Source organism: Pteropus alecto, unplaced genomic scaffold (genome assembly GCF_000325575.1).
Source record: "Pteropus alecto unplaced genomic scaffold, ASM32557v1 scaffold111, whole genome shotgun sequence".
Taxonomy (NCBI): Eukaryota; Metazoa; Chordata; class Mammalia; order Chiroptera; family Pteropodidae; genus Pteropus; species Pteropus alecto.
In genome coordinates, this window is record NW_006431915.1 from 5,410,117 (window position 1) to 5,428,464 (window position 18,348).

Genomic DNA, 18,348 nt, shown 5'->3' on the forward strand with positions numbered 1-18,348 from the left:
GTACGAACATATAAAATATATAAAGTTTATATATTTGGCTAATATAATAAATTTTCAAAAATTTTTAAATTTCAAATTGTCTTTACAACACTCTTCATTTTACACAATAACTAGGTAGTAATTTTAGTCAGAAGAAACACAAGAGCTGTTTTTCAGAGAAGGCCATGTCCTTCCACTTGAGGACATTGGGTTTGGGTTTGACATTTCAGAAAAATGACATGTGATCCATGTCTCAGAGCAGAGGTTGGCAAACGTTTTCTGTAAAGGGCTAGATATTAAATATATTTGGCTTTGTGGGCCATACTGTCTCTGTTGCCACTGCTCAACTCTGCTGTTGCAGGGCCAAAACAGCGTAGACAATTCATAAATGGTTGAACATGGCTTTGCTCTGATAAAACTTTATATATAGACACCGAAATTTGAAATTCATATAATTTTCACTTCTTCTTTTGATTTCTTTCAACCATTTAAAAATGTAAACATCATTCTTGGCTCACAGATGGTATAAAAAGAGGCAGCTGGCTGAAATTGACCTGTGGGTTGTATTTGCTGATCCTGCCTTAAAGAATGAACCATATAAAATGACACTAGGTGTGAAAGAATGAAAACAATTCCAGTTTGCTTTGGGGATTGGAAGTGGCGTAGAACCCTGTTCATCACACTTATTGGTTGGGAAAGTATAGTGGGAGACCAGCCAGTTGGTAGATAAGGAAAGATTTGTCTACAGCAGAGGAGAGGTACAGGTGTGCCACCCCTTGGGAGGGTAGGGAAGGTGTGGCATTTCCACTGGGGTGATGGCGTCGCCTTCACTCAAACAAACCACAGCTGGTCATCTGCATGGGACCTTTGGACAAAACATTATGTGTTCCAAGGGAGTAGAGTTTTCCCTCACAGAAACTGCAAGACCGTGTTTAAAAGCGGGATTATGCATGTTAAAGCAAAGAGAAATAAAAGGTATAGTGAGAATCCTTTAAATATCCATTTAACCAAGGGAACTTGTCTGTTATAAAGCAAATGAAAACAAGGACTTGAGATCAAATATCCACTGCTGCCTTTAAAAAAAGAGAAAATTCACAGAAAGGAAGATCAGCCAGGTTTAGTTTGTCAGGAGAGAGAGGGACTTGGCTGCATGTGCAGTTACTAACATTTTTGGAGATAGTTTAGCAGATCATTCCAAAATAACCAGCATTCTATGAACGGATCCCTGTGACCTCTGCCCCACTGCTCAACAGACCAGTGAACAATAAACCAGCTGCTTCTGGTATTGCTCCATCGGCAGTCCCCAAAACTGCCTGCAGAGAAAAGTGACTTCAGTTGGACTGGGAGGGATCTCATCACTTGGCAAAAGACAGAAGAAGACACCACTGGAAATTTATTGCATTTATCTCATTCCCCAGTTTTTGCTGTGAGCTTCTTTGAAATTTAATTTAAGTGATATGGTTAGGAGGTTGAGAGACGAAATGGCCCAATTTGCCTCCATGTTTTGCCTCTAAAATTTGATCACTGCATAAAACTTGAGGTTTACAAGTCTGCAAAAGAAGAGAGAAAAAGGAAAAAGAAGTAGTTTCAACTCTGAAACTATGACGGGGTAGTCTCTCTCTATACACACACACACACACACACACACGTATATATACACACATATATACATATATAATGTATATGTATAATATATGTACATATAATACATGTATATATTTGGTCCTATATATTTCTTACCTTGTGGAGCTAATCCTAGTATAGATATGGTACCAAAGCTAAGTCTTTAAAGCTCCCAGAAACATTACAAAGACTTAGAAAGTTAATAAGAACCATATACTTTGTATTTTATGATTTTTCCCAGCATGCAAAGGGCTTTCACTGGCTAGTTATCATCAAACTGGTAGAAAAACCAAAACTATAACTAAGATCTCATTTCTATTCAAAACTTATTCTCCTTTTCTCTTTTGATTTCTATTTATTTTTTATATTACATAGCTAATGCTCAAAAATAAATGAGGGCTCAATATTCTTATGCCAACTGAGATTCTTCAAAGATTTTGTTTGAGCTTTTATTAAGAGAAGCAGCAGAAATGCAGGGAGATAGAGAGTGATTATTAATTGATTATTCATAGTCTCTATTTCTGAGGCTATTTTTATTAATTTTTCTTTTATGTGCTTCTTTTTAGTTTCCAATATTTTCTAAAAAAATGATTTTTGTTTGTGTAATGAAAGAAAAAATTATGTTTTTAATTTTAAAACTACAGAAAAATAAAGACCAGAGTCATTCAATAGTTAACACATAACAGCAGAACCTGGATGAATATTCTCAGCTCTGATACACTGGGGGAAATATTTAACCTATACATGATACATTTTTTTTCTGTTAAGTGAAAAGAGTCATACTTGCCTTTTTACCAAGATATTATATTAATATGTGAAACCATTTTACAAACTAGTTTGAGATACATTTGGTTATTAAATATTATTATTTAGTTTCTTAAAGCATAGCGTTCTTGCTGCTCTAGAACTTCCTTAGTGTTATCATAGAGTGGGTTTTCTAAGAGGTTTGGTCATAGCTGAGTGTTTTTCTGGGTGTTTTCCCAACCTTATCTGGCCAAAGTTTTCATGAAAGTTTTGTTACCTTATTTAAGGTCTTCTTTTTAAAAATCCCCAACAAACTACAAAATGCAGTCAAATTCATGTTGGCTTATTAGTAAAAGCCAAAAATGAATTACAGGAAATTTCTCTGTTACAAAACATTATCTTAAAGTATATCATTTCTTGGAAGTTCATTGTTTAATCTGAGTTGTACTTCATTTAATAGATTTGCTTTAAAGACTAGCCAATAATGGTTTCTAAGTATCAATTTTTCAAATTCAAATGAGATTTCTTAATAATTTAAAATTTTTCACAAATTTCAATTTGTTTAATTTTCTTACCTTAAAATCCTTTATATAAATATAATAAAATGCTAAACCCCAACAGTTGTACAAATTAAATAAGAATACAACAAGAGTTTCTGTCATTATTAAAGAGAGAGATCTGATAAGAGGCATAAAAATTTATTGATACCATCACATTGCTTACACATAATAAGTGCTCAGTAAATATTTGTCAGGTGAGTATAGGAATTATTATAATTCCCAGCATTCCCTTAAGGAAGCATTGGATATGTGAAAAAAGTACCAGCAGTGTTTTTCATTTCCTTATTGTCCTCTTTAATTATTATAATGGATAAGTTTTTAATTTTATTTTTTGTGCTAGCCTTATAGATTTTACAGTTTTTCTTTACATATATTATCCTTTAACACACAATAATCTTAGTTCAGAATACTTACTTACATCACTTTACAGATTAGGACATTAGAGCTTTGAGTGACCATATGGTTTTTTTCCAAGACATGTAATGAGAAAGTAGCAAAGCTAAAGGTGCTACTTCGCTCCTCTGAGAGCAGTGTCCTATGCTTTCACCCCTACGGGGCTTTCTTTTTGTTCTTTAATGGAATGCTCTGAGAGAATCTGTATACAGAAGGCATCACAGAGAAGTATGTGTGCTACAAAATTCAGGTACTTAACTATCCTAATACAAACTTTTTTTGTAAAGCTACAAGATTTGGGGATCAGAGCAATTATTATGCTCACTTGTTAATCATCATGATAAATATATATTTTTATGTATTTATTTGCTTACGTCAGCTTATTTGTAAGAAGCATGTGAGGCTATTTAACTAAGAGCAGTCAAATTCTATTTATAATGTAAATAATAATGGAAACCAATAGTTTGCAAAGCTTTCCACATTCATTATCACATGTGATCCTCATAATAGCTCTGGGGTAGCTGGAGATGGTATAAGTGCAGGTAGAAATGAAGACACTATTCAGATGGAGCATTTCAACCAATTCGCTTGTGAATTTTCTCCGATTTCTGTGATATGGATGTGGAAACTAAAAAAAAAGGCAGACGGAATGCTAAGAAATAGCATGTGACTGAGAACATTGTTCATTTCCTCTTTCAGCAAACCACAGAAAGATAACAAAGGCTACTGTGGCCAGTACAGAGGGGAGGTGTGCAATGCTGTCCTGGCAAAAGATGCTCTTGTTTTCTTCAACAACTCCTACGCAGACCCTGAGGAGGCCCAAGAACTACTGGTCTACACCGCCTGGAATGAACTGAAAGCAGCGAGCCCACTCTGCAGGCCGGCTGCTGAGGCTTTGCTCTGTAACCACGTCTTCCAAGAATGCAACCCTGGAGTAGTACCTACTCCTATACCCATCTGCAGGTAAAATGAAAAATAAATAAGTAATTGAGAAAATTTATTTTCTGTCTGCAAACAAGAAGAGTTTTTAAAAGAGGAAGTTGTCATGTGCAATAATAAGGGCAAAAAACTAGCTTTTGTCCAAATAGAAAGTAATTATTGTGTAAAATTCCTACCATGCAAATCACGGATGATATCTTATGATACAAGGACTCTGGGCTTATAGAAAACATCATAACAGGTGTAATATTCTATTGTCCTTATTATTGTTCACATTTTCATATTCATAAATATCCCTGCTTTCTACAAAAAATTTTTAAAAATTTTTTAAAAACTTTTAAATTTTTGGAACTCGTTAGTAAGCCAAGATAGAGAAGAGAAAATAAAACTACATTTCAAGTGTTTCAGCATTATTTTCCAACAAATATGAGGTTATAGTGAGCATTTTAGAATATTATTTTATATTACATATATATATTACTTTAAAATACATTCCACCCAATATTCTAATTTAAGTACTGCCACTCTTGTCTCATATGAGAGAAGGGGGAGAGACGTAGGTTATAAATAGCTACTTCTTTAAAACCCACCATACTCTTTAAACTGAAATTCATAAATACATATTCCATAGAATTATCTTTGCCTCTATTTACTTCTTATGTAGAAAAGATAGGAATCAATCTGGCTCTTGAGCCAAATAGAACAAAGTTCAAATACTTTTTTTTACCACTTTGTAGATGTATGTGCTCTTGGCTAATCTTCACTTTCCTCATTTCCAAAACAGAATTGAGAGGATTAAGGGATAAATTGCATTCATGGTTTATATCAGAAAAGGGATAGATATTGTTTTCTTTTGAGGAAAACACATAAAAACTACCAACACAGTCCATTTCCACCTCTGTTTTGATGATCCTGGAACTATTTAAATGCTGAAATCATTTCAGGGCACTCTATTTAGCATAGAGAATTACAGTGAGATCATTAAAATAGAGTGCTCTGTGCCTCTACTTACCACAGATTTTGAGGGTTTGGAGACATTGTAAGAGTAATATAATTTTTTATTTCTTCACTTAAGATTGTATTTTCATCAAGCATGACATCTAAGTATCTCTCAAGAGACAACCAGAGTTAAAATTAAATTGTATTATTGTATGCTAGCACAAAATAAATTGTGTAACTTTCCATTATTTATATCCTAGATCAGTTTACATGCATGGGCCACAGATGTTCTTTTTAAAATTGAAAGTAATTTACTGTTTTTGTGTTTTTAGAAAAAATCCCTTTCATTGAGCTTTCAAATTTATAGCATAGTTAATTACTTTCTTAATAGGTAAGTCATGTATAGTATACTTGATAAAATTTTTTTTCCTAATTCCAATTGTTATTTAGATAAGTATTTTTTATCTGAAAATTGTCTCTACTTTTGAAAATCCTTGTAGTTAAACATTTTATTAAAATTGGGGTCAGAAAATATAGTCTAAAAATTTTCACGTTTTTATATTTTATTGAGTTTTTTCTTTTCTCTGATATATAATTAATAATTGTTAAAAAAATTAGATATTTGAAAAAAGAGTCTCTGCTTTTAAGGTACAAAATTAATATATAGTATGTATATATTAGTACCAATAATCAAATTGTCGAATGCTTTCTGCTCTTAAGTAAGTTTTGTCTATTTGATTCAATAGTTCAATAGTGAACATTTTCACAGCAATCGTTTTTGCTAAGAATGTTTTCTTACAATCCTGGCAACGTTAGCTTTTTGCACCAATAACATTTGAACTAAAATTGGGCTTATTGTTAACAATTATTGTTAATAACTAGTAAGGTTATTCTTCATATTTTATGCTTCCTTACTTTTTTGTTATGTCTTTAGTTTTGTTTGCCTTTATTCTTCAAAGTGGATCCAAAGTCTTCAGCCATTTTACATCCTATTTCTAGTTATTTGTGAAATTATTTATTTATTTATTTATTTATTTATTTATTTTTTATTTTTTTAAGAGAGGCAACCCTTAGTTGACCTCACGGATTGCAAGGACCTTGCCAGTTACAATCCCTTATTTTTTATTTTTTATGCCTACAGCACCTGCTCTTCCTAGAAATTTTTTAAAGTGTACTGTTGCTCCTGGTTTTCTAATCGTAAACAGTCATTCTATATAATTTGTGCCTCTTTCCATGAATGACAAGAAGTTTCACTTATTCAACAGATAATTAATGGAGGTCCTACTGGGCTCCAAGTGCTATTCTAGGGTATTTGTCCATGGGGTTTACATTCTAGCAGAAGACAATGAGCGAGAGAAATAATATATTAATAACTTCTATTATTACCTTAGAAGTTATAAAATGTCATAAATAAAAAGAAAAAATGAACACCAGGGTAAGGAAGATCAGAAACGCCAAAGGTAGGGGATGAACATGACAGATACACATTCAAATAAATATTACTCTGGCTTTCTCACACGGAAGCACACACAGCAGTGGGGCAGGATTCAGTTTCCCCTAAGCCAGGGCTAGGTAAGGACCTACATGCTCTCCTAAAACCTGCCGGGAAGGTAGAGCTTTTCTGTTTTGGAAGACACAGCATGCTGTGATGAGGACTGTTTCTCAGGCCCTGCCTATTATCCCCAAGATTATAGGAAAATCTCCCAGGCTGGAAATTGACTGACAATGATCCGTGACTTTAAGTATGTATGTTTTTAAAACTGTGTACCTCGTTTCTGTAACTTTATAGTTATTTTAATATAAGGTTGGAGTAAAATAGATTATTGATTCCTAATCTAATACCTTTTGAATTTAAAAGTTCTTTATTTTTCCCCAAGAAAGAAATACTTTACATGTAATTTTATTTTTTTTAAGTAGCATTGTCTTTTAAAAACAAAACAAGGTAGCATTTTATCTCACAGAATAACATAGGATATTTCATAAAGTCTCACATTATTTACAATAAGACAGTCCTTTCAAAAGCCCTTTCACAAGAACAATGTACTATGATGATGTTTTGAAAATAAAGAATTTAGTTTCTGCCACAAATTCGGCTTTAACATGCCATGATTCATCATCACGTTTTTTTCTCCATAAAATATTTTAGAGAGTATTGCCTGGCAGTAAAGGAACTCTTCTGTGCAAAAGAGTGGCTGGCAATGGAAGAAAAGAACCACAGAAGACCCCACAGATCTGGGACACATCTGTCCTCCATGCCAGAATGCAGCAAGCTCCCCAGCATGCACTGGGACCCCGTGGCCTGTTCCAGACTGCCGTATTTAGGTAACAAAGTTCTCTGAACACTTTGGAGGTTAAGAGAAATGTATCATTTTTGAACAAACTAAAGTGTGAGTGAACGTAAGTCTCCTAATATTTCAAGGCATTTCTAATATTTTTTTGAGTTTTGCCTCCCTCGGATACCTAATAACAGAATCCTAGTGCTATCCGAATTGCACAGGTGAGCATAAGGATTTACTTCATTTGTTCTAAAAGAAATTATAGATCACTTTTAACTGCTGCTTGAGATGTTGCCTTATTTCATAAGGAGATCTTACGAGAGCTTGCAACATTTTCTGGAATGTTCAGAGGATGGCTAAGAAACTTCTCATACTTTGTCAGAGGAATGGAATAAAGAAATAAATTTTTCTTAGCCAATGCAGCAGACTTTTAAGCATGCAAAAATTAGCCACATGTTTGAAAATGCCGACCTCACAAAACAAAGCTGAATCGCTGCATGTTGCTTTAATGAACTTTGTTTGTAAGGAACTCTAACAGCTGGTTTAATTTCAAAGACGCAATCCTTTCACATTCGAATGCAAAGAACGTTTTCCAATTGCATATTAAAGAGCTGAAAGAGAAGTTGCAGTTCTTAGCACTCTCTCACAGAATATATGAGATATCTGGATGCTCATTTAAAACAAATTTTTATCCTTTCCCCCTCAGATTATAAAAAAGAAAACCTAACAAGTAAGTAATTTTGTTTGTGACCGTGAAATCTTATGTGTATGTAAATGGATTCATGCATGCATATTTATACTCATACTTGATAATGTTCAGAACAGAATATACAACTCCTCTCAAAGGCTTGCTACCATCAACGCGCAGGGTAGAACGTGAAGCGTGATTATTAGAAATCTCAGTTTATAGCTTCTAATTAGGCTATGGAGACATAATGAATGATACAAACAATATCTCCTACCTCAAGGTTATTAGCTTACTTGATTCCTTATATAGCTATAAAATGAGCCAAACTGAAAATGTCACCTTTCGATATTGCATTCATGATTTTTTATATCGTCTATAGAGTGAAAACAAATATCTCTTTCTTCATTAAGCCAATTCACAATCTTCATTTGTGACAGCAGATCCTTCTTTTGGAAGATAGGAGATTTTTTAAAAACAGTTAAAGTTTACAGGGACAATCAAGTGGTTTTAAATGTGTAGTCTCAAAATTCCTAAGAAAGAATTCAAGAAATTTGCTCGAAAAGGGATGTCCCAGAAACTAACTTGTATCAGAGAGTGCCTTAACCTAGCAGAATGCAGTAATTCTCAGAATGATATTAGAAAAGTTTTTCATGTCAGTTTACTTCCCTCTACTTGACTGTTCTAAGGCTTAAATCATACTTGCTTCCTGTGACACATAGTCCAGCCTAATAGCCTCTGCACTTGGCTAAGTGCCAGGACTTGATTTTACCAGCGTACTTAAAGAACTAAGATTTAAAGCATTAAAAGAAAGAATGCTACTGGTTGCAAATGAATCATGGCTCAGAGTTAGTAAAAAAGCATAGTTATGGAAAAAAACAACAACCTCTATTGTTCTTTGCCATACAAGCAGCCAAACTTTACTTTGATTGGACATTTAATTGATGACTGTGGTCTTTGTTATCTTTTGATTGTTTACTCATTCATCCATTCAAGTGTCCATTGAAGGTTTCCTTTATAGAACGAGCTGACTTTTAATCCTAGATTAGACAGGAACAACCCGCACGGAAAAGCATCCATATTTCTGCCTTTTACACCTATCATAAGGATAGAATTATACATTAGCTACAATAAACTCATTTCCTATTCATAAAATGCAGTTTTCTGAAATATTTTGTATAGGTAAGAACATGAACTCCAAATGATCATTTCTTCTGAACATGCGATGAGGAATGTTTAAAAGTGTTCTCCCCAAGTTAAATGCAATTCTTATTAAAGAAATTGGCTTTATCTCTTCAGATAGGTCATCTATATTAGGTAATGCCCCATATTCTATGGGAGTGTGTGAAGCCCTCAAACATTTTTTGAAGAGTTTCTTGATTTCTGAGTAAACTCAAAAGGATCTTACTAGTTCACTTTGAAGGGTGATGGAAGATTTTTGTAAAAATCATTAGTTTATCTTTTGCATTATTCCTTCTTGCTTGAACACATAGACTAGAATTTTAGGAGTTTTTATTTTATAACTTCTTTTGCATAAGTGAAATATCTTTTTAAGCATCTAATGCCTTTATATTATTCTCACTATTTGTCTACTTAGCAGGCATTTCACTATTCCTGGATTCTCTGGGGCTGCACATAATTTATGTATTTCCTCAGATTTGGGTGATTAGAGCCTTTGAATTCTTGCATATTTTCAGGATATCTTTCTTTTACATGGATAGTCGAAAGCTATATTAGCCAGATATAGAATTCTTGAGTGACATTTCTTATCTCTCAGTAGTCTAAATATATGATTCCACTCTTTTCTAGCTTCTAGTTTTGAAAATGAATTATCTGAATCTGGTTACTTTTTCCTTTAAGTAACTTGTTCTTTCTATCTACATAGAAACATAAATTTTCTTTCTCCTTGTTATCTATAAGGTGGAAATCCTATATAATGGTGTGTTACTGAACATCTCTTTCCAACTCCATATTCAGGACTTCATATTGACAGCTTGAAATCAGTCGTGATGGAAGTATTTATACCATGCAAGTCAGGTTGCAGCTGGGTGATTCTTCTAAGTCAAAAGTTGGTGATGCTGCTCTACTATTTAAAACCCCCCAGTAATTCTCTCCATTGACTACAGGGCAAAGGCCAGATTAAACTTAACTTGGTATGCAAGGCCTTTAATGACCAAGACCCGACATCTGCAGCCTTACTCGTAGACACTCCTCAACTCAACAATGAAACTTTTACGTGCACTTTTAGAAAGGCATCACAACTTCTTGGCTAGGGCCCTGGTTCGTGTTATTCCTTCTTTATAGAATACTATCTTCCTACCCTGACTCCACCCAAATCCTTCCCCCTCTCCACACACACACATACACCTTCAACTGGTCATTGCCTACTCACCTGTATACTTAAATTAGTTACATTAGAAAACTTATCCAGTATGCCTAGACCTGGAGCTGGGCTGCCCTTGGATGCTCACAAGCATCCTGTTCTTACTGTTCTTATGACACTTTTTACATTTTACTGCATTTATCTGTTTACTAATTGTTCCCCAGTTAAACACTTCAACACAAACACTTGTCATGTCCACCACAGGATTCTTAATACCTAATAATCAATATTAATTTAATGAATACATTAATGTATGGCTGAGTGGGTTAATGAAATTCCCCTGATGTTCACAGGAGAAGGATAAAGAGGTAAAATTGATGAGAAGAAAAAGTTAAAAGGAAAGAAACTGGAGATCCAAACCGATCATTTGAATGCAAAGATATAACTAATGTCACTCTAAAAAATACCAGAGCAAATAGATCGGAAAATATAATCAAGGAAAAACAAAATTCTCCTGAGAGGAAGAAGTAATTAAATCCATGAAGCAAAACTATTGTTCAAACTTATGCCAAATCTTGCATTTTGAAAATAAATCTTACTAAATCATCATAGATTATTATTTTACTATGCCATTGAATTCTATTTTCTGATATTTTTCAGAAAAATTGCCCTTATACTTACTAATAAGATTATACTACCATTTATGAATTACATTACATGTTAAATATGGTATGAACTGCTCTGTAAAATCCAGATATAAAATAGTCATTTCTTCCTGTCTTTCCACAATTGTCCCTACTTTATTATTAGCAGCAGATTTCACTGTCCAACTTAAGCCCCCTTTCTCACCCACCTTAGATTGATTTTAAAAACCTTCGATGACTCAGTCCAAAGAAAATCATATCGGCTTTCAAATCAATCATAGACGAACCAGGGAAGTTTGTTAAGTCCACCATTTCTGTGATGCTAGACGGGAAGTGCTGTCGTTGGTACTGCACGGATGTTTTACTGCTGTGCTGACGTTCTTCCAGGTCCAGGTGCCCGTCTGAGTCACAGCGATGGCCAGACTTGGTCTCCATGGGCTTCAAAAGGGCTTGCTTAACTGTGGGTGCTCGGGACATAATCACTGTGTCCACCCACTCCCAGGCTAAGGAGTCATACGAGGGCACCCCTTGTAATCCCTGTTTTTACAGTGTCCTGTTTCAGATGGCTTTAGGCACCTATTGCAGTAAAAGTTTTCTTTTGACTTTGTAATGTTTTATATTAATATATTTCCTTACATTAAATTATTATTCTCTTACCATACTGCTAATATTGCCCATGGCTAATGTTTCATTTAGGATCTTTTAAATCGATGTTCAATAATCTATGAATGTGCTTTTCTATTGTGCTAACATTGTTCGGTTGTGATACTAGTATAATAACTTTCTAAAATAATTTGAAAGATTTTTCTCCTACTGGAACATTAGAAAATATGAAAACGTTATCTCTTCCAAGACAGAAAGACTATATCCATAATTCTATAATGACCTTTAAATTTCCTAGTTGTAGCTATATTCAGATTTTCTAATTCTTCAAATTTGATATCATTTTTCTTAAGATTTTAAAATGTAATTGCATAATTATACATTATTTTATTTTTATTGACATTTGAATTTATTGTCATAATTTCATCATTCCTAATTTATGTTTGTGCCCTTCTCATGTATTTAAAATTAAAATTCCTCTGACTAGACCACTTAATAATATTTATTAAGACCAACTGTTGACTTATTTTTTAATTCTATTATTTGTGGTATGTGTATTCTAACTTATTAATTTCCACTTGTCCATGACTGTTACTTTATCATCTATTTTCCTTTGTTTTCTGTAGTTTTTGTTTCCTTTCCAGAGTCTTGAATCAAACATTCAGTACCTTCACTTTTTTTTAATCTATTGGAAAGAGATAACACTATGAGTTTATCATTCAGCACAGCTTTGTCTAAATTCCATACACACTATGAGGAAGTTATTTTCTAATCTGTAACTATGGTTACTTTTTACTCTTTGAAAAGATATTGAATTTTTTTTTATCTTGTTGGATTTTATTTAATCTGTTGTTAATTGCATTTTAGTCAAAGAATAGATCTGCATAATTTCTGCTTTTGAATTTTATAAAGATTTACCTATGTGGCCTGACAAAAAGTCATGTCTGTCAGTATTCCACAAATATTTGAAAATCGGGTTTACTTTCTCTTTTTAGGGAACAAAGTTCATACTTTATTATTAAAACATCCTTGTCGATTATATTATTAAAATACTCTGTATCCATGTTTTTTCTTTACTCAATCAATTAAAAGGATTTAAAAGTAATTAATATGGTTGTTTTAATAGATACACAATGGACTTTGCACTCTACAGAGTGATATGAGTATGGCATCTTTTGGTTTCCAGCAGTAATGTAGATTTTACCTTGTTTTTATATTGCATTGACCTTTTAATAGGAGTTTGACAGAAGTCCAATTTTTAGATGAACTAAATTCTGTTCATTTGTGTCCCAGCATTTTCATTTTTCATTTTCTCCATTAATTTTATTCTGTTTGTAAATAAACAGTGAATGTGTATAAAATTCACCTTTAGACCATCTTGACTTTGCTATTTAATTTCATAAAAATATTTTATTTAATAACTTAATTTCCATGATTGTTGTCAAGTCATAAGCGATACAATGCAGTGTAATGAGCACTAGCCCAAGATCTGCATGTATTGCAGAAAAAAAAAAAAATTTCTACTATTTCTATAAGCTGGGTTTACTCACAACTGGACCTCACTGGATTCTCACAATTGGACTTTATAGATGTATAACCAAGGAGAATCTGATACATTAAAACATACTCTTAAAATTAAATTTAGTTCACTGGATGCTTGAATACAAAAAATTGCATCTTAAAAGTTTAAGAATGAATGAAAAGAATTATTGTTTACTTTCAGCATTCCCACCAGTGACGTCCTCAAAGCCAAGTGTGGACATTCCAAATTTGCCTTCCTCCTCCTCCTCCTCCTTCTCTGTCTCACCTACATACTCCATGACTGTGATAATCTCCATCATGTCCAGCTTTGCAGTATTTGTGCTTCTTACCATAACTACTCTTTATTGCTGCCGAAGACGGAAACAGTGGAAAAATAAAAAAAGGTAAGATTCTAGTTAAGCTAATCACCCGTAGTAATGTTCTAAAATGTACATATTTATTATGGGAATTGGGGACAGGAGGCGGAATACATATAACTCTGCCAGTCTCTTTATGACATCCACCGCATTGCTTTAAAATTGAACACTCCCATCATGATCTTTAAAAATATTGATACTTTTTGCAGAGGATCACACGTCCTAAGGTTAATTTTTCACAGCAGATAGAAGCTCCACAGTAATTTGGAAGAATACAGCTATTCTCATCTTCCCCCTCATCTCCACTGCCACTGCTAGATTGGATAGTAACAAAATTCCTGAGAAAATGTGACTTTTGCTTCCAGAACAAAACAACAAAAATACTTCATTGCTCTAAAACTGAAGGTTCTTCGGCTGCTTAGTATAATTTATTTTGTTTCCTTCCAAACACAATATCTCTTTGGAACCTCAGTCTGATCGCAAAGATCTCACCTGATACTGACCTCATTCCTGATCTTACCTGTCTTAACCTGCAGAGAATCAGCAGCAGTAACCCTCACTACTCTTCCTTCTGAGCTCTTGCTAGACAGACTTCATCCCAATCCCATGTACCAGAGGATGCCACTCCTTCTGAATCCCAAATTGCTCAGCCTGGAGTATCCAAGGAATAACATTGAATATGTGAGAGATATCGGTGAGGGAGCGTTCGGAAGGGTCTTTCAAGCAAGGTAAAGTCACCCTTATAAAAATTCTCTCCACTGAAATACGCTATGCCTGAAAAGTTACCAGACCATTACCTTGATGTTGATATAATATGTATATTAGTTATTATCAAATTAGTTAATTCTTCGTGTCATTAAACTTATTCATATTAAGTATTATACTTTGAACCTAAATAATTTCCCTCTCTGCTGGAAAAATAGGGTTGCGTATATGGAGAGAATCTTTGTATAATATTCAAACTACAAGCACTTAGCAAAGTTTAATCAACTTTCCTTTTCAGAAAAGAACTTATACATTTTTAATCATACTCCCTTGCATTGTTCTTAGTAAGTAATTCTCAAATTTACTTCTCTTCCATTTCCTAAAGCTATATTCTCTACTTCATTTAAAGTTTACTTTGAACTAGTGTTTCAGTATAAGGATTCAGAGCCTGATGTGTGTAGATATTAAACAGGTGTTCATAGAATGGCAAAATGGAAGAGGAAAAAATTATGCAAAAAATTATGCAAAAAATTATGCAAAAATGTCAGAAAACAATGAGCTCAAGAAACAAGCATGTATTAGGGCCAACACTAGCTCTTTGTGTAAATTGGAATAAAATACCCTCTCTGCATGGATGTAGCTCCATAGACACACAGCTGGACCACAGAACGTGGACCCAAGTACCGCTTTGGCCTGGTGCTCTTGATCAGGACACAACTTTATGTCAACTTTTATGGCCCTGGTATGTTTACATGATTAACGAAAATTTCTCACAAATACTTACTGAAAACCAAAAAAAATGCAAGGTATCATTTTAGGTGCTTTGGGGATATAGAGATGAATAAGTCATGGCCCCTGCCTTCCAGGAATTTAGATTCTGACCAGAGATTAAGGAGTTAGGATGGTAATGATAATCCCTCTGGGTCTGTGCACTTTCGAATTCCTGTAATTTATAAATGATGCATTTTTCTGTAATTTATAAATGATGCATTAGTCTACGGAAAATAGCATCGGTTATTTTTATTAATTGGAGTCAAAGAATTTTAAGTACTGTCTACTGCTGGCATCTTTTTTTGATTCTGTGACTCTGGGAAAGGCTGCATAAATGCGGTGGGAGAGGGGATGTATATGAATGTGGGTAGATATACCGTGACTATGTATAATATTCCTGATCTCACATTTCTTTCTAAATGTTTCTTTCAGGGCTCCAGGCTTACTTCCCTCTGAACCTTTCACTATGGTGGCAGTGAAGATGCTCAAAGAAGAAGCTTCAGCAGACATGCAAGCAGACTTTCAGAGGGAGGCAGCCCTCATGGCAGAATTTGATAATCCTAACATTGTGAAACTCTTAGGTATGAAAATATAAGTGAAGAAATTTATCATATCAGCAAACGGAGTCTTTCCGAGGTTTTCATACTTTATGCTTTTTTCCTTCAATCCTTCCTCAGAGAGATAGATGTCTCTGTTCCTTTCCATATAATATTTTCTGTATCAAGGAGTGGAACATTTCGTTAAATCACCTCAGTTCAAAAAAGTTGGCTTTTTGAAAATTTCTCAGAGAAATATGTTGTCCTTTCTTTAATATTCTCTCTAGTACATGTAAATATAACAATTGCTAAAGTTCCCAGAATTAAAAACTAATCCTAAAATAAATAAGCCAAGATAATAGTGTTCCTTATTTCTCTTTCCTTTTGAACAAAGACTTGTAATTATAGCCTGAAAAAAATAATAGATCTAATAATCTGTTTTACGGTGATGTAAAATTGTGCCCAAATAATCTAATATTACAAGTTGCCCATTTTCCCTCTCAAATGTAGCAAGATTTAAGATTTGCAAATGTCCTCCTGACACGAAACTTAAGACTCTATTTATATTAACATTTTTTTCCTTTTTAGAATGAACATTGTAAAACCTAAATATCAGAATGTTTTATTGCAGCAACCTGAAAACTTCATCTAAGATCTTGCAGTGTTTTTGTTATTCTTTCCAAATTTCATACGACACCTTCCTTATTAACCCACTTCGGAGAAGTAGCAGAAACACAGAGGAATTATGCTATATACTCAAAGCAAACATCTATTCATAAATTCACTCAGCAAACACTGAGCACTTGCTCACCAGACACTTGATAGATTTGCAGAATTTTAAGAAGAAGAAGACATGATCTCTACCTTTAAAGTATATAAATGTTGGCGGGGGCGAGGGGGAACTTAAAATAAATGGACAATTATAACATAGGATAGATAGTAGGTGTATGTTAAAGGATGACAGAAGGAAAATCTGATACTGGAAGGGTTGGGAGCTAAGGTACTCTGAAAGGAGTGATAAATAAGCTGCATCTTAAAAGGAAAATAGAAAACGTGTACACAAAGAGATGGGGTCTGTATTCGACTATGATGCTACCAACAAAAAAACCAGGACTCCATATTTTCTGATCTGGTCATTTGCTTTTAGAATGCTCTTTGCAGTGTGTCGCCTTAGAAATCCAACCTAACCGAGGATGTCGTTTTGGTTCCAGGGGTGTGTGCTGTGGGGAAACCCATGTGCCTGCTCTTTGAGTACATGGCCTATGGCGACCTCAACGAGTTTCTTCGCAGCATGTCTCCTCACACTGTGTGCAGCCTCAGCCACAGCGACTTGTCCACGAGGGCTCAGGTGTCCAGCCCTGGACCCCCACCCCTCTCCTGTGCTGAGCAGCTCTGCATCGCCAGGCAGGTAGCAGCTGGCATGGCTTACCTCTCAGAGCGCAAGTTTGTCCACCGGGATTTAGCCACCAGGAACTGCCTGGTGGGTGAGAACATGGTGGTGAAAATTGCCGACTTTGGCCTCTCTAGGAACATCTACTCAGCGGATTACTACAAAGCTAATGAAAATGATGCTATCCCTATTCGCTGGATGCCTCCTGAGTCCATTTTCTATAACCGCTACACCACAGAGTCCGACGTATGGGCCTACGGTGTGCTCCTGTGGGAGATCTTCTCCTATGGCCTGCAGCCCTACTATGGGATGGCCCATGAGGAGGTCATTTACTACGTGCGAGATGGCAACATCCTCTCCTGCCCTGAGAATTGCCCCCTAGAGCTGTACAATCTGATGCGGCTCTGTTGGAGCCAGCTGCCTGCGGACAGACCCAGCTTCGCCAGTATTCACCGAATTCTGGAACGTATGTGTGAGAGGGCAGAGGGAACTGTGAGTGTCTAAGGTCGAGGATGTGCAAATCAGACACTGCCACCTCCTCTCAGGCTCTGTGAGCCCGAGGAAGCCAAGGCCAGAGGCCCAACAAGACCCAAATAGAAAAGAATAATAGTAGGCACTGAATAGAGTGCTGTTTGTTTCTCGGGAAAAACTAAAACTCATAGAGTAGACTGATCTGTTGAAAGTTGATGATTGGAAATGCAAGCTAGGAAATATGTCAGATAACCAGAGATAATGACTCTTCCTCGGGGGAAAGTTTGTATTACATATTGTACAGGAAAGAACATCATCTGTTCAGTTCCTGAATTAGCTGACAGCAGAGTAAGAGTCTGCTGTATTAAATTTTCATATGAAATGTGATACAGAGCTTCATTTTTAATAGAGTTAATTCTTGTTCATTATGAAAGTAGTAGCATAGCTTCATGTAAGATCTTTAAGTAATGCACAGAAAACTAAAAAGAAAAACCATTTATTGTCTACACACCCAAAGATGGGTGTTAATTTTGTATTGTCTTTCTTGCATTTAATGCATACTTTTGTATTTATCTATAATCTACAGAGTTGTGGTTTACTTTGTTGATAGGGGATTTGTAAGGAATAAAATGACAAGTCAGCAAGGCTCTATTCTTACTGTAATTTTTCCCTTTTCTGTCTTTGTGCTTCTCCTTCAGAAGATTTTCTTTTGTATGCGCTTGTCATGAATTTAATCTTTAATCTGCTTATTTTATTCTTACAGTTTTTCTGAAAAATGTTTTTGTGTCCTAAATTTTATTTTTTCTTTGAAATTTTTATTGGTATATTTTTTTTTGCTTTAATCTTTATTCCTTCTTCTTATGAGAACT

General features: G+C 34.7%; 1 protein-coding gene across 6 annotated transcripts in view; it reads left to right on the top strand.

Moving 5' to 3' along the window:
* Positions 1–17,521, top strand: part of MUSK (muscle associated receptor tyrosine kinase) — an 83,103-nt gene extending 65,582 nt beyond the window's left edge. For 2 of the 6 annotated variants that reach the window (XM_025041268.1, XM_025041269.1), the window contains 6 exons: positions 3,999–4,262; positions 7,324–7,499; positions 13,432–13,633; positions 14,143–14,334; positions 15,515–15,663; positions 16,830–17,512. In XM_025041268.1, the coding sequence (XP_024897036.1) occupies positions 3,999–4,262; positions 7,324–7,499; positions 13,432–13,633; positions 14,143–14,334; positions 15,515–15,663; positions 16,830–17,512 (1,666 nt within the window). Of the gene's footprint in view, positions 1–3,998; positions 4,263–7,323; positions 7,500–8,159; positions 8,184–13,431; positions 13,634–14,142; positions 14,335–15,514; positions 15,664–16,829 lie in introns of all 6 variants that reach the window. The other 4 variants (XM_006906093.1, XM_006906094.1, XM_006906092.1 and 1 more) reach the window with 3 other exon arrangements.
* Positions 17,522–18,348: the final 827 nt, after the last annotated feature.